This window comes from Pleurodeles waltl, chromosome 5 (genome assembly GCF_031143425.1).
Source record: "Pleurodeles waltl isolate 20211129_DDA chromosome 5, aPleWal1.hap1.20221129, whole genome shotgun sequence".
Taxonomy (NCBI): domain Eukaryota; kingdom Metazoa; phylum Chordata; class Amphibia; order Caudata; family Salamandridae; genus Pleurodeles; species Pleurodeles waltl.
In genome coordinates, this window is record NC_090444.1 from 1,060,091,080 (window position 1) to 1,060,108,280 (window position 17,201).

General features: G+C 42.5%; 1 protein-coding gene across 1 annotated transcript in view; it reads right to left on the bottom strand.

The window, feature by feature from the left end:
- The window catches only part of PPIL4 (peptidylprolyl isomerase like 4), a 215,606-nt gene that overhangs the window by 12,292 nt on the left and 186,113 nt on the right, over nt 1-17,201 (bottom strand). The window contains exon 12 of the mRNA XM_069235276.1: nt 14,750-14,885. Coding sequence (XP_069091377.1) covers nt 14,750-14,885 — 136 coding nt within the window. The remainder of the gene's footprint in view (nt 1-14,749; nt 14,886-17,201) is intronic.

Sequence of the window (17,201 nt, forward strand, 5' to 3'; positions counted from 1 at the left end):
AGTGCAATTCTTTAAATCCAAGTAAAGATCAGCATTAGTAGAGTGTGGTGGGGTAAAGTGTCCACCTCCTGTATCAGGTATTTGAAAAGAGTCAAAATCAGAGAAGATGAAATACAAGGGTGTCATTTTTAACACAAGGCTTTTCTTTAGTGATGACACAGAGCAAACCTTTGCTTACCAAGGACCAAATCTACATCTGTCACCAAAATAACCTGCATTATCAATGATGGAGTTTGCAGATGCACTAATGGAGCAACAGCTGTCAAAGCTTTCAGCAAAGGAATAGAGGAAACACCCAGCGGCAGAAGTAAGGCAGTCGGATTCCAAGCAGGATCAGTTGGTATCAGAGGACAGTCCCCCAGAATACTGCAATGGGTGGCCCCACCAGATCTGTGTATCTGGAAGGTGTGCAAGAGGAAGCAGGAGCAAAATTGAAGACTGCACCTATATGCAGTTCCTCATGTACAGAATGGGACAAATGGAGCCATAAAGGAGGCAGATGGTACCATCTTGCAAGTGTGCAGAAGCTAGTCAAAGTGTTTTCTGGATCCAGCCTGCAACCTGGGGATTTAGGTAAGAATTACGTGGAAGAACTATTCATCAGAAATCGTGAGTATTTGAATCATGAAAACAAAAAGGATACATAGCACTATTAATAATAAAAAGGTCAAATATTTTTCTCTGTCAGCTACTGGCAATAGCCAGTAGGTAGTGATAGTTAGGGCAATATTTTCCCACAGACAAAGCATTTTTTGTGTTTGCTAATAACATTGGCGGCATTTGATGAATCGTCACAAAAAAATCAAAACTAATTTGCCACTAACTTTAGGTGATGTGTGGAAAGTTGAGGGATGATTTGTCAAGCGGCAGTCGAGAAAAATGGGGGGGGGGGGGGTCCCATAACACTTTTTCGCCATGCAATGTCTATGGGGATTTTAGAAGAGCTACAGCCCGAACCACTGAACGTAATTACAACAAATGTGGCAGAAACCTAGATCTTGGTCCAGAAAGAGCCCTTTTTGTAATCTGGTGTAAATCTTGCCAGTCGCTTTGGAGTTTTTAAAGGGAAACAAAGGAAAATGCTACTTACCCAGTAAGCATCTGTTTGTGGCATGTAGTGCTGTAAATTCACATGCTCCACATACTTCCACTATCTAGTGTTGGGTCCGGAAGGTTGCAAGTTGTTTTTCTTCGTGTAGTGACTCCTCCTCTTGCTGGTAATGCGCATGGGCATCAACTCCATTGTTAGATTGTTTTTCCCAGACAGGTGAGGTCGGAGTGTAGTGTTATAGTAAAGATGGAGATGTCCATGCAAATGTGTATACTTATAATTGTAAAGAGACTGCAACGGCCACAGGTGTACAGGGAGGAGGGCAGACAAATTGGAATCTACAGCACTACATGCAACAAATAGATGCTTACTAGGTAAGTAACATTTTTCCATTTGAAGGAATGTGGGGCTGCAGATACTCATGTTCTGCATAAACTATATAGCAGTGCCCTCAAATCATGGTGGCTAACCTGTGGGTGTTGTGTTGCAGTGATCTGGAAAAGTGTATGTAGCACTGCCTGACCTACATTAGCTTGTTGGCGTTTTGATGCAGCCACTCAATAATGCTTTGTGAAAGTATGTAGTGTGGACCATGTAGCTGCTTTACATCAGCTATGGGAATATTTCCTAAAAAGGCCATGGTTGCTCCCTTTTAACAAGTGGAGTGTGCTCTAGGAGGAACAGGTAATGGTTGTTTAGCCTTAGCATAGCCAGTTTGGATACATTTGACAATACATCTGGCTATGCTGGACTTAGATAGAGGTGTGGTGTTAAAAAGCAACAAAAAGCGATTTGGTCTTTCTAAAGGTTTTAGTTCTATTAATGTAGAACATAAGTACTCTCAACATCTAGTGTGACGAGCTCTTTCAGCAACAGAGTCTGGTTGTCAGAAAAAGACCTGCAATTCAATAGATTGGTTGAGATGAATTTGAGATACCACCTTTGGTAGAAATTTAGGATTTGTGCGGAGAACCACTTTAATCTTTTGTAGCTAGAAAAAAGGTTCTAGTAGGGTTAAAGCCTGGAGCTCACTAACACACCAAAGGGAAATTATAGCTACTAAAAATGGCACTTCCCATGATAAGAACTGAAGTGGGCATGAATGTAAAGGCTCAAAAGGTGGACTCACGAGTCTTCCAAGCACAATATTAAGATTAAAAAAAGGCACAGGGGAAGTCCTTGGTGGAATCACTTGTTTAAGCCCTTCCATGAAGGCTTTGATCACTGGAATCTTGAAAGGTGAAAGATGCAGCTATGGCAGCCAGGTGCAATCTTATGACGGTGTATGCCAAATTCACCTTCTGCAAATGCAGAAAGTAGGAGAGAATGCCCTCACTGTGACTTTGAAAGGGTCTAACAGTTTTACCAGGCAACAGCAGACAAAACGTTTTTAATTTTGCTGAGTAGCATGCTCTAGTGGTAGGCTTTCGTGCCACTTTAAGACCATCTAGCCATTCTTGAGGCAGGTTAAATATCCGAATTCTATTACTTCAGAAGATATATCACAAGATTTAATTCCTTGGGGTTTAGGTGCCTTATTTGACCATGGTTCTGAGTGAGAAGGTCTGGGATGAGGGGAAGCTTCTTCTTAGGAACTACTGAGAGTTCTAGGAAGATGGTGAACCACAACTGTCAGACCAATGTGGGAGCCACTAGTATCAGTATGAGGGATGTTTGCCTGAGCTTTTGAAACAGAAAAAGGAGAAGAGGGAATGGCAGAAAAGCATAGGCAAATATTCCTGACCAGTTCATCCATAAAGCATTGCCTTCTGATTGAGGGTGAGGAAACCTGGAGGCGAAGTTTCTGTTTGTTGCGAAATAGGTCTATGTCTGGAAACCCCCACTACTGAAAGTAGGGGAGCAGGACCTGTGGGTGGAGTTCCCACTCAGGGACTTGTTGCCACATCCTGCTGAGGAGGTCGGTAAAATGGTTGTGTGCCCCCGGGAGACAGTCCACTTAGTAGATGGATGGTGTGACAAATAGCCCAATGCCAAATCATCTGAAATAGGCGAGACAGCTGTAGAGAATGTGTCCCCCCCCCCTGTTTCTGCACATAATACATGGTTGTCATTGTCATATTGTTTGTGCGAATCAGGACAACTTTGTTGATCAGGTGAGGTCTGAATGCTTTTTAGCGCTGGCTAAACAGCAAGAAGTTCAAGGTAGTTGATGTGTAGTTTGTGGTGCTTGGAATCCCAGAGACCTTGATTGTGAGATCCTGGAAGTAAGCACCTCACCATGTCTGTGATGCGTTTGTTGTAACTGTAATTGTATTTATATAGCGCTTACCACCCCTGATGAGGCACTGTCAGTATGGTGAGAGGAAAAGGGTTGAGGAAAATCCGTCCCTTTAACAGGCTGTCTTTGTTCCAATACTGCAGAGAGCAAAGGATGCAGCTGTCTACCAACACTAGATCCTCCAGGTGACCCTGTGATTGAGATCACTGACGTGCAAGACATTCCTGCAATGGATGCATGTGTAGTTTTGTATTTGGCACTATGGAAATGCATGAGGCCGTCATGCCTAGTAGTCTCATGATACAGCTGATTAACTTGCTGGTTGGGGTAAAACATGATATTTGTGTTTTAAAGTTCTGTATTCATACTGTATTGGGATAAGCTAATCCCAGCTGCATGTTTAGAACAGCTCCGAGATAGGGCTGGATTTGAAGATGCTAAAGATAAGATTTTTGGAAACTAATGGTGAAGCCTAGTTAATGGAGCAAATCTATGGTAGTTTGGATGTGATGCAGACAAAGTGGGGGGAGTGCTGGCTTTAATGAGCCAGTTGTCTAGATATGGGAAAACATGAATGTTTTGTCTGCATAAGTGTGCTGCTACTACAGCTAGGCATTTGGTAAATACCCATGGTGTAGTTGTTACTCCAAATGGGAGGACTTTGGATTGGCAGTGGTTGCCTGCTATCACAAACCTGAGATTTTTGTGATGTGCTGGGTGTATAGGGGTGTAAAAATAGGCATCCTTTAAGTCTAATGCTAAGAGCAAATCGCCCTGTTGAAGAAGTGGGATCACATCCTGCAGGCAGGGCCGAACTGGGAACCCAAAGCATCCTGGCAAATTTTGTCAGGCCAGCCCCCAAAGGGTGCATTGTGAGCAAGCTAGATCACTAGAATGGGGAGGGGTCCCCCCTTCAAGAAATTTTTTGAAAAATGGCAAAACAGTGCATTTCACAACACATTTTTCATGATATAATCAATTGTATTAGTTTTTAAAGCATAGTAAATTTTGACCTTACAGTGCACGAGAATACGGCAATCTTTATTGGGGCTCTTGAATGAATCCCTCACCATTACCCTCCAACAGTGGCCCTAATCTTTCCATAGCCTCTCTCTCACCTGTTTCATTTGTTTTACAGCACCTCTTTTACCAGTGTAGGGTGTTGGAACACTTTACATCACACACACACACACACACACACACCCCACCCCCCCCCCCCCCAACTCCGAGGCATTTTCTAAGAGTGCCTGGTCTGGGGAAGCACACACCCAGGATTTAGAACACAACGTGGTTAGGGTTGACTTTAATAATAACAATGTATTTCTACCCAAACAAACCCTTTTTAGCAAAATTAATGATAGTTGAAGAATGGGAAGAACACACAACTTTCTAACCTGTACCATGCGGTTTGCATGCAACTCTTTGATGGCAGTTCATAGCTCACTGTGCTAGTTTATGGTTGTAACTTATGAAATGCACAGTAACAAAAGGATCACTGTGACAAAAGCAGTATCCCACTAAGCATTGCACATAAAATACTATTCTGTGGTCTGCATAGTACACGTTCGTTGCAGCAGGCATATTAACTCTAAGAGCTACCTTAGATGCCTCAAAACTGCCACTAGACAAAACTCCGATCTCTCTACAGAAGGTGCATTAATCACCAGAGTTATCTTGGCACTTGTATTGCTGCCTGAAAACCGTTGCATATACAAGGAACTCTACAGTGTCTTTAGATCTACTGTGCGGCTACAAATCCAGCCCCCATCTATCCACCCTGCCAGGAAAATGCCCAGTGCGGCCAGTCTGGCCTTGCCTAGAGGGCAACCACGTGAAAGTGCTCCGACAGAATGTAATGATTTAACGGCCGCAGATCTAGAATCAGCTTTAATGATCCGTCCTTCTTGGGAGTATACTTCTCTCCCTTGATGTTGTGTGGGGAAGGGTTGTGTGGCTCCCTTGAGTAGTAGAGCCTGAACTTCCTGCTTGAGCAGACAGATGCTCTCTGGAGAGTTTGTGAGAGCGAGAGACAATGTTTGGAGGTATGGAAATGAGCTCCAGACAGTAGCCACGCTTGATAATATCCAACATCCAATGATCTGATGTTATATTTTTCCAGGCAGGGAGGAACTGCTCTAAAAGTCCCCTGACAGGTATTAAGCAGTCGGGGAAGGAGAAGGGAGTCACTGCTTTGTGGCAGAGTACGTACCACATGGTGAAGCTGTTTTGACCCTTCCTTTTGTGTTATTTCCCCTATATCTGCCTCTGTAGAAACCTCTGGGAGAGGGCTGCTGGCCTTGGCCTCTATGGTGAGACTAGGAGGTGTCTGTGGATGAAGTCTTAGAGCCCAATTTGTATGAATGACAGTGAAAGGACCCACGTGTAGTAAGGGTTTGCAAGGCACCCATGGACCTGACCACATCTGTTTCGTTCGTAATTTTTTTTCAAGTGCCTAATTTACCTGCGGACCAAAGAGTTGCTCTTTGTCAAAGGGAACATTCAGTATGGTCTGCTGCATCTCTGGTTTAAAACCGGATAGGCGTAACCACACATGGCGGCGTAACAAGATGCTCTGGCAGCTGTGTCTGCACACTCTAAAGCACACCTGATGGAACTGTTCGAGATAAGTTATCGCTCGGTAAGTATCTCCTGGCCTCTTTTCTTAGGCTCCTCTCTGGGATGTTTTAAAGGAGTTCCTCCATCTTGTCCCAGTGAGCGCAGTCATATTTGGCTACCGGCCCCTTAGTGTTTGCTATACGCCAGTGGTTGGCGACCTGGACTGCAACATGTCTACCAGAAGCATTTATGAGCTTGCTCTCCTTGTCAGTATGCAGAATATCACTGGCGGCTTGGGAGTTCGCTCTCTTATAAGCATGAGAGACCACCAAGGAATCAGGGAGGATTTGGCCTCTGATAAAAATGGGACCAGAGGGTGAGGGTTTATATTTTTTCTTCACCCTTGGAGTAAAGATGCATGCCCTAGCCAAATATTTACAAAATGTCAGAGTGCCTCATCATTCCTTTGAGCATCAGAGAAGTGAAGAGGGTTTCAAATAGGAAATCATCCTGAATGAGCTCCTTATCTAAGGGTACCTGGTGGTAAGTGGCTGTCCTAGCAATAAGCTCTTGGAAAGAGGTCATATCGTCTGTAGGAGAAGGCCTAGTAGGGTAAACGTCTGGGTCTATGTCAGGCGGAGGATCAAAATCATAAGCTGACCAAGGATCTGTGTGTTGAGGCAAATCAAAGGTGTCATCTTGTGCGCCCGATCACAGATGAAGGAATGCGGGGACCCCTTAAGGGTGATGTCAAGCAGGTCACCCTGTGAATGAGGGGGTGAGGCTGGTGGTGGAGAAGAATCAGGCAAAGGATGATGTGCAATGGCAGTCTGTATTAAGCTTTCTTCTTTTTGGCAGAAGAGGAAATCAGATCTTTGATGGTGTTATCACAGCAGTCTTTATCAAAATACAGCCAGTCTGAGGCTGTATGTGGCGCAGTTTCCGCTTAACATCAATTTTTTCCTTCATTTTATGGAGGATAGGTTTAACCAAGTGACTCTGTTCCGAAGGTGGTGTTGAGTTCGGTTTCTTCGGTGCCGAAGTGCTTGTGTTTTGAAGCCGAAGCGGTCAATGCCGAGACTGCTTGTGTTGGGGTTTTGGCGCCGAAGCAGTCGGTGCCGAGTGTGATCCTGAGGTTGTTGGCACCGAGATGGTCGGCTTAGGCTTGTGCTTCGGTGTTGAGGGCAGGGCATCTGAATCTGTCTTTCGGTGCCGACCATGGCCTGTTGGCAGTGGTGGCCCAGTAGCAAGTGCACTGGAGAAGGATGGAGTTTTCTTGATCGGGACAAGGGCTTTTGTTCTTAGAGCATGTTGCGCCGGAGGGAGATCTTTCATTTCGATGTCTACCTCTAGCTCAGACTCTAAGTCTGCGATCGAAAAGGCCTCCTACTCAGCCGCAGAGGCCTCTTTTAGTTCTTCCTCATCTTCTGGCTCAAAATCTTGGTGTTGGAAGACTGCTGCTGTACTCGTGACCTCCTGCCTCTGCATATCTGTATGGTGTGCTCTTTGGTTCCATAGAGCCTTCTTCGATCGAAAGGATTGACAAGCCTTGCAGTCCTCCTCTCTGTGGTCAGTCGATAGGAAGAGATTGCAGACCTGGTGTTTGTCGGTATGCGGGAACTTCGTGTGGCACCTTGGAAAAAATATAAGGGAGTCCATTCCATTAGAAGCTCATTCTCAAGATCTATGAAGTCAAGGAAATGGCAGCCCGGAGGGCCTATGACTGAGTGTGCCAATCCAGCGAGCATTGTTTTCTTTGGTCTGAAACGTAAGGAATGGAAGTGAACTCATTCGATAACAATACTGACGATAAGGGGGTAGATCCAGGACGGAAAGAGTCAGAAAAAACGGTCCTGACCCAGAGCTTGGTGCAAAATGACGGAACCCGAAGGTAGAAGAAATTAATCTAACAATGGAGTCCATGCACATTACCACTAATAGGAGGAGTCACTACACCTCGTTACTGGAGAAACGTTTAGAAGAAAAACAAACTGCAACCTCCCGGACCTAAAACTAGATGGCAGAATTATGCAGATCATTTGTATCTACAGCCACTATGTTTCTCTGCTGGGCCCCGGGGATAAAATTTAAATACATTTAAAAAGAAAAAAAAAAGAAAAAAAAAGCACATAAGGGGTCAGGATAGTGGTAGCCTGACTCCATAAGATGCATGGAGCGGTCTCTGAGGGACCCCTTATGGGCAAGCAATTGCCCAAATAATTTTTCGGGCCAATCCACAGATCTGTGGGATCTACAGTGGCACTCACTGACCCCCAATGTAAAACAGAAGGATCCGTGAATCTGTAGGCCAATGAAAAAAAAAAAAAAAACATGCACCCACTCACATAGCAAATCCCCGCCATGAATGGCCAAAGGTCTTGCACAGCAGTGGTTGTATTACCATAGGGTAACTATATATACCTTTATGTTAAAAAAACAGGAATTCACTGAGAAAAACAAAGATTACAGGGACATTATAGTTAGGTTCAAGTTGAACACACAAAACCATAGAAATTCAGCAGTTATAGTTATACTTATCAGGAGAAACTATAACTTGTGATGTTCAGTAACATTAGGCCACAAGCAATAGTTTCTTAACATAACTAAGTATAATTATAACTGCTGAATTACTATGGTTTTGTGTGTGGTAAACCGTGATCCTAACCTTTGTTTTTTTCAGTGAACTGATTTATGTCTTTCTAGAAAAAAGAGAGCTACTGAACACTTAAATACAGGTGATGCAGCCTAAGGGACAACAGATCATAAATATACAGTTAGGATGAAGGAAAAGAGGGCATAAGAAAATGTAAGTCACCATCCTATAAGAAGTTAATTATCACATATTGGATCAGGTGATGAGACAGAAGCGAATATATGGGACCGAAGAAAGCAAAAGGGATTAGAAGAAGTACTTGAATATAGGCCCAGAGCAAGTAAAGCTCAGGGGACAGTTCCTGTGCAGAACTGGGAGGGCTAGTGATGGAACTGGAGGGACAGAAGAAAGCCTCATGTACGCGAGTCAGAAAATTGCCAAAATAGGAATTGAAATGCATTGCTCTACTAAAAAACTGGGAGAAGAGTTGGAAATTTATTAGGACTGGCTACGCCTGGACACTAATAGCGGTCTTGTTTATTCTTAAATATATAGTGATTAAGCCATTCACAGGAAAGATTCTGCCTAGAACCGGAAAGGAGAGACTTTCCTACTTACTGCTGCAATGAAGAGTTCCTAATGAAAGGAGCAGAGCCCCCATCTGTACTTTCTTCTTCTGCATTTTTAACCAGGCTGACTGAGCCAGCCACCTGCTCTATTACAGGCCTAAAGGGCTCTACGTGGTGCCAAAGAAGGCTGCATGAACCTGTCACTGGAGGCTGCAACATGTCCTCAATAAAGAGAAAAAAGGTGCCTGCTGGGAAGAATTCCATCAGACCAATTTCAACTAGACACTATGCAGTGGCCCTGTAACTGAAATTGCAGAAAGTCACCACTAACAGAAAACCGTGGCCTGAGGCCTGAAGAACTGGTTCTGATCGTCTGAGGACTTTTTGTTATGGTAATAGTGCTACAAGAATATTTAAAGTAGATGACACTTGAGACAATTCTCATGTCTGGAAGACTGGGACCCAAACCAACCCTACCAAAAAAAAGACACAACCTCAGCTGCTTTATCATTTTTATTGCTCATATCTTTTTGGAAGGAAGACTGAGGCTGTGGTGGGACAGCTCCACCAACTTCTGGAATCTTTGTTGGCTGCAGCTTCAGACTTGCTCCACTAAACACCTTTGTCTTCTCACAAATATTTGAAATATGAAGGTAATAAACTTTTAGCTGGGCCAAAACCAGCTGCTGTCATTCACAAATCATGCCTAGACTGTCTTGGGCCCCAGTTAACCACATATATGGAAGTCATTTTTCACCTTTTTGCACTTACCACTGGATAACGTTATACCGTTTTTCAATGTATTTTTAAGTAGGACTTTTCACTTTGTTTTTGGAGTAAGTCTTTTTTATTGAAATTTTTCCAAAACGGTAAGGCAGCACTTCTCGTCAGAGACAAAAAGAATGATAGTTCTGTCATATTAGGAGCAACACCATACCAGTAACAAGCAATAGATTGTTCAGCTATCATCATCATCAAATTATAACCACAAGATCGAGCCTAAACAATAATAAAAAGCCAAAAGATCTAAACCTATCCCCCAACCTTAAAATTATTTTAATGATACCCCTTCACTACGGAGTGGAAAATCACAGCCCAATAGACTATATCCAATAATTAATATGTATCTCAAAGACCACACTGCTTGATTCATCATTCACAAATGTCAAAATGTATGCTCGTCCCACCGCTAGGGATCCATACAAAAGTCCTCAGTCATACATATTCAACACTTTCCACCAAAAATAATGTACTGGAGAAGTCATTGCACAAGAGCAAGTACAAAGGGTTCCATTTAGCTTCAAAACAAATGTGGGTGCCCTTCACGTTAGCCAACTGTTTTTGTTATTGAATAAGGGGCGTGGCCCCTTGGGCAAGGGCCCCTCCCCAAGGGGGCAGTTTTTTTTAATTAGCCCTTTTCTGGACCCCCCCTCCACCCCTTAGGGGGCTGATTGGCCTGTTTTAATTAGGCTGATTCACTAGACACAGGGGATCAATTTTAAAAATTATATTTTACACGTGGGGAGCGACCCCTTAGGCAAGGGCCGCTGCCCTGGGGGCAATTTTATTTTAGGCCATTTCTGCCGACCTTGGGGCAGATTGGCCTATTTTAATTAGGCCGATCTGCCCCCAAGATGGGTAGAAACCACTAGGCACAAGGGATTTTTGGGAGCGACCCCTTAGGCAAGGGTCGCTCCCCTGGGGGGCAAATTTATTTTAGGCCATTTCTGCCCCCCTTGGGGGCAGATTGGCCTATTTCTATTAAGTCAATCTGCCCCCAGAGGGGACAGAAACCACATAGGCACCAGGGATGGGTGTGTGTATTAGTGTTTTGTTTGTGGGGATGGGGGGTTTTGGGGGGGCGGGGGAAGGCCCCTTGGACAAGGGTCACTCCCCATGGGGTACATTACTGTTGGGCATTTCTGCCCCCCCCCCTTAGGAGCAGATTGGCCTATTTTTGTAAGGCCCATCTGCCCCAATGGGTGAAGAAAGCCCACCAGAGACCAGGGAAGATTAAAAAAAAAGAAAAAAAAAAAAAGGAGGTTGGGTGTATGGCCATACCCTCACCCCCAAAAAAGGGAGACAAAGTTGCTCTGCCCACCATTGGGCAGATGGGTCAATTACCCCCCTAATCCACTCCTGGGGGGTGGGAGGGTAGGGTCAGAAACCCTGCTACATGCCAAGGATTAAAAAAAAAAAAAAAAAAAAAAGTGGGGTGGTGGCTACCAACCAGTATGGGCATGGTTATGCCCCCACCCCAACTGAAGGGGTAACAGTCTTTCAGCGCTCTCCCCCGCACACTAAAAGATCTTATCTCAACGGCAAGCAAGAGGGCACTTAATTATTTTCATTTCACATTTGGCCCATAAGAGCTTGGCTAACTCTCAAAATTGTCTCACTTAGAATGGTGAGGGCTGCACTTTTTGGACACTGCCATGCAGAAAAATCTACGTGACCTAGACACATCTGAAAACTAAACATCTGGGTGAGTCCAGGGTGGTGTGCTTAACATGCACCCATACCATTTTCTTACCCACAATGCCCTGCAAACTGCCAGCTTCACTTGAAATCACACATTTTTGTGATGCAACCTTCCAGAATCTGCAGGAATTCTCAAAATTCCTACCACCCAGAATTGTCGCATCTTTACAGATGAAAATTCTGCCCCACTTGTCAGACTAAAAACGTTTTTTTTCAAACTGCCCTGTCGGACCAGCTTTGGTTCCCCCTCAAATTCAACATGTTTTTGGCTCTTCCCTGTCACAGGCCCTTGGCCCACCTACCCAAGTGAGGTACCATTTTTATCTGGAGACTGAGGGGGAAAGTTGGGTGGTAGGAAAATTGTGCTGGTGCAGTGATCCCAATCGGAAATGTGGGAAAAATGTGTTTTGTTTAGCTAAATTTGTGGTTTGCTGAGGATTGTGGGTACAAACACACTGGGGGATCCACGCAAGTCACACCTCCCTGGATTCCCTCGGGTGTCTAGTTTTCAGAAATGTCAGGGTTTGGTAGGTGTCCCTAGATGGCTGCTGAGTCCAGGACCAAAAACGCAGGTGTCCTTCCCCTGGCAAAAACAGGTAGTTTTGTATTTGTTAATTTTGATGTATCCATGTTGTGTTTTGGGGCATTTCCTTACGCGGGCACTAGGCCTTCCCACACAAGTGAGATAACATTTTTATCGGGAGACCTGGGGGAATGCTCGGTGGAAGGAAGTTCGTGGCTCCCCTCAGATTCCAGAACTTTCTATCACCAAAATGTGAGAAAAGAAACTTTTTTTGTCAAATTGAGGTTTGCAAAGGATTCTGGGTAACAGAACCTGGTGAGAGCCCCACGAGTCACCCCATCCTGGATTCCCTAGGTGTCTAGTTTTAAAAAAGGCACAGATTTGGTAGGTTTCCCTAGGTGCCTAGTGAGCTACAGGCCAAAATCCACAGCTAGGCACTTTGCAAAAAAAACAGGTCAGTTTTCTTTGGGAAAATGTGATGTGTCCATGTTGTGATTTGGGGCATTTCCTGTTGCCGGCTCTAGGCCTACCCACACAAGTGAGGTACCATTTTTATTGGGGGACTTGGGGAAATGCTGGGTGGAAGGAAATTTGTGGCTCCTCTAATATTCCAGAACTTTCTAACACTGAAATGTGAGGAAAAGGTGTTTTGCCTAATTCTGAGTTTTGCAAAGGATTCTGGGTAACTGAACCTGGTGAGAGCCCCACAAGTCACCCCATCCTGGATTCCCCTAGGTGTCCAGTTTTCAAAAATGCAAAGGTTTGGTAGGTTTCATAGGTGCCGGGCTGAGATAGAGGCCAAATTCCATATCAGATTTCAATGTAAAAATGTGATATGTCCATGTTGCATTTCCTGTCGGGGGCATTAGGCCAGCCCGCACAAGTGAGGTACTATTTTTATCGGGAGACTAGGGGGAACACAGAATAGAAGAACAAGTGTTATTGCCCCTTGTCTTTCTCGAAAATTTTTCCTTCCAAATGTAAGACAGTGTGTAAAAAAAATATGACTATTTGAGAAATGCCCTGTACTTCACGTGCTAGTATGGGCACCCCAGAATTCAGAGATGTGCACATAACCACTGCTTCTCAACACCTTATCTTGTGCCCATTTTGGAAATACAAAGGTTTCCTTGATACCTATTTTTCACTCTTTATACTTCACCAAATGAATTACTGTATACCCGGTATACAATGAAAACTCATTGCAAGGTGCAGCTCCTTTATTGGCTCTGGGTACCTAGGGTTCTTGATGAACCTACAAGCCCTATATATCCCCGCAACCAGAAGAGTCCAGCAGATATAACAGTATATTGCTTTTAAAAATCTGACATCGCAGGAAAAAGCTACAGAGTAAAACGTGGAGAGAAATGGCTGTTTGTTCATCTCAATTTCAATATTTTTTTTATTCCTGCTGTTATTTTCTGTAGGAAACCCTTGTAGGAGCTACACAAATGACCCTTGCTGATTTCAGAATTGTGTCTACTTTTCAGAAATGTTTAGCTGTTCGGGATCCAGCATTGGTTTCACACCCATTTCTGTCACTAACTGGAAGGAGGCTAAAAGCACAAAAAATAGTACAAAAGGGGTATGTTCCAGTAAAATGCCAAAATTGTGTTGAAAAATGTGGTTTTCTGATTCAAGCCTGCCTGTTCCTGGAAGCTGGGAAGATGGTGATTTTAGCACCGCAAACAACAAGCTTTCTTCAGCAGCCCTTTTTCCCACATATTTTTATTTTTTTTTTAAACAAAATTTTAAGCTGTATTTTGACTAATTTCTTGGTCTCCTCCAGGGGAACCCACAAACTCTGGGTACCTCTAGGATCCCTCGGATGTTGGAAAAAAAGGACGCAAATTTGGCGTGGGTAGCTTATGTGAACAAAAAGTTGAGGGCCTAAGCGCGGACTGCCCCAAATAGCCAAAAAAAAGGCCTGGCACAGAATGGGGAAAAGGCCTGGCAGGGAAGGGGTTAAAGAACTTGGATCTGCTAAGCTCTTAGCTGTATTGTTATTTTAACTAGTTGCTGCGTACATATCACAAAAATTTTCTCTGAGGAAGACATTGGCCTATCTGGATCAGAACGTTTGGGTCATGTGAATGCTCGGACACTGCTCACAACAAGCCGGTAGTCTTCCTAACCTACAGAATAACTATGCTAATACCTACATACTTTATCACTGTTGTGGTTAAGGACATTTCTAAGGTTTATGCTGCCATCTTTATTATCAAGCATTCATCATCCAAAGGGCAATTTGGTTTTCAAGGAAGAGAGATCTAAACGACTCCCAATTTGGAAATCAAGCAATGGCCTTGGCTTCATTTTAGGGAAGAGGTCGTACCCCAGGGGGGCATAGGCTTCATCATGCCAACCATAAAGACTGAGCTCCAGAGTTGCAACAAAAAATAACTTAGACTAACAAATATTTATGCAATGGAAAACATTCCCTTTGATAGAAGAATCAGTAAATGCAGTGTCTTGATCATATACGCTCTATATGAGGCCAGTTTCTTGTGGGATTTAGAGGATTACTTAAGAAAACCATTACTTACTATGTTTCGTTTTACTGATTAGAGTGAATGAAGATCCACCCTTCAGTCACACCCTCTACGTAATGAGCTCTACTCCTAAGAGTTCAGCCAGTTACACACAAATAGGCCCATGGGCTTATCTACCAAAAAAAGAAAAATTAGAATAATGTACCATTATTTTATTCAAAGAGGACTAAAAGCATGTCACATACCTTGGATTTTTTGGTTCTTCTGTCCTCATCTTCATCAGAGTAATTATGTTTTTTTTCTTTATGTTTTTTACTGGAGTGGCGATGACTGATACTGGAGTTCTCCTGGTCCTCGTCCAGCAGAACATCATACTTTAAGCTGAGACAAAGCATTAAGGACAGCAAACAAGAATCAAAGTCAACATAATACATTTTCTCAAAATGTTCATTCCTCTCTAATGAGTAGTTTGTTTCAGATAATATGGACACACAAGAACTATTACCAATAGCAAATGTGCAGCTCAGTCCCAAGTTTGACACAACAGCTGCTCCCAAACTATGACAAAGTCAAAGGAACTCAGTCAGCAGAAAAGCTGATTAAGGTAGTGGCTGAAAGATGTGTAACTTTATGGTCACAACACTTTTCTGATTAAGTCTTTCATCATCTTAAAGTAAATAGGACAAGAAGGTGGTTCATTAATACATCTATGAACCAGAGCAAAGCAATTTAGTTCAACGAAAGCGCTTCACTAAGACGAGAAGAGCGAAAAGGAAATTACGACTCAAAAAGGGAGACTAAGTTTAAAAGAATAAACTTTGGCAATTAACCTGACCGAAAAAGAGACACAGGATGTAAATGATAGTGAAAATCTGCTGGTTTCAAAAGGAGCAAAACAGCAAGAAAAAGAACACAATAAATTGAATTTGAAATAACGAACAGTACAGTAACATGTTTTAGTTAACTAACTGATACGGAAGATAGCTAAGATAGTAGGAGGCTGGTTTAATAACTTTGAGCCATTTTATAGAGACATTTGAGATGGCAACAATCAGAATGTTGTAATTGTAACTTTATATAGCGTGTTTCTACCCATGACGAGGCATTGAAACGCTTTTCAACAAGTAGTACGCTACTCCAGAACTCAAAGGTGGATTAGTGGTGAATTAGTAGAGGGGAAATAGAAGTTGTTTTTGGAAGTGGTGGGAGAGGTAGCTATATGAGCCTCTTAGTTGGAAGAATAGGATAAAGGATAGATAGAGGAACAAAGAGTTTAGGAGGATTATTTGGGGGTTCATAGTAGTAAAAGAGGTCTGGGAGGAGTCAGAGAGCCTTTTAGCTGGATGAATATGATAAAGGATGGATAGAGGGGGGGAAGAGAGTGGAAAGGGTTATTTGGGAGTGCATAGTAGTAAAGAGCTTTGGGATGAGTCAGAGAGGAAGTAGAGGATATTTTAGAAGAGGAATAGGATGAGTCAGATTGGTAGTTTGGAGGGGATTAGTTAACCTGTTTTCTCTGTAGTGGGAGGAAAATATATAAATATGTAGATACATAACCACACAAGAGGTATACATACACCAATTTTAAGCTGTTACCCATATGGAAAATAATCATGAGGTATAAAATTGTACTAGATAAAGTCACATATGTACATGCATGGATAAATATATACAAACTCAAGATTTCAGTTTTTGCTGTAAATAACGTTTTTTTAATTTTTTTATTGTATTATTTTTTTTCCTTTCATGTTTGTCCTCAATATTTCAGTAGTGAAGCACTTACAGAAACAATTGCTATAATTCTATTTACACATTGTGATAGATGTGCTAATATAAGAGAATTAACACATTAGCATACACTCATGACCTTATAGGTTATTGATTTATTGATCTACTTAAGTGGGTATATATTTTTTCTTTATTTTTTTTAATTACGTATTTTTCATTCCTCTACTAAGTGTAAATGTGTGTGTGTGTATATATATATATATATATATATATATATATATATATATACACATATATATATATATACACACACACACACACACAAAATACCCTAATTGCTTGTTTTTTCCAATTAATATTTTTTGCTTTTACTATTTTCTTTTTGATTTATGTCATTATGATAAAAAAAAAAAAGTATTGAATAGGAAACATTCACATACTTTCTATATAATCATTCTTATGTGTTGTGAAAGGCGTTATAGACTCATAAAATAAGTTAGTTACTTTCAGCAACCCCTTATCTGGTAGAGACACATTCTAATTGCAGATTCCTTATCTTTTGAATTTCCCCTAGGCGTTAGCTAGATCTGGAGAATTTTCTGAGCAGTATCCCTCTGCGCCCTTAGATGGTGATGTTCGGCTCTGCGTCAGTCATTGGCATCTTCCGCGCCAGAAATGACGCTGCGGGTCCTAGATAGGAAGCTGGCTCTCTATATAGAGAACTAAAATGAAGTACACTGTACAGAGGGTCCAGTGGATCCCCAATCGGTATTACAGAGGCAAAAGTAAATAGAACGAATGCTCTATTTATGGTAGTGTGGGCAAGCAGTTACACTTATCAGAGGGAAGTGCACAACATTTAGTGTACTCACAGAAGCAATAAATGAAACACACCCTCACAGAATAAATCAGAGACCCCCAAGAACTTCATAATCAGGTAAGAAGACTTTTAAGCATAAATACTTTGCA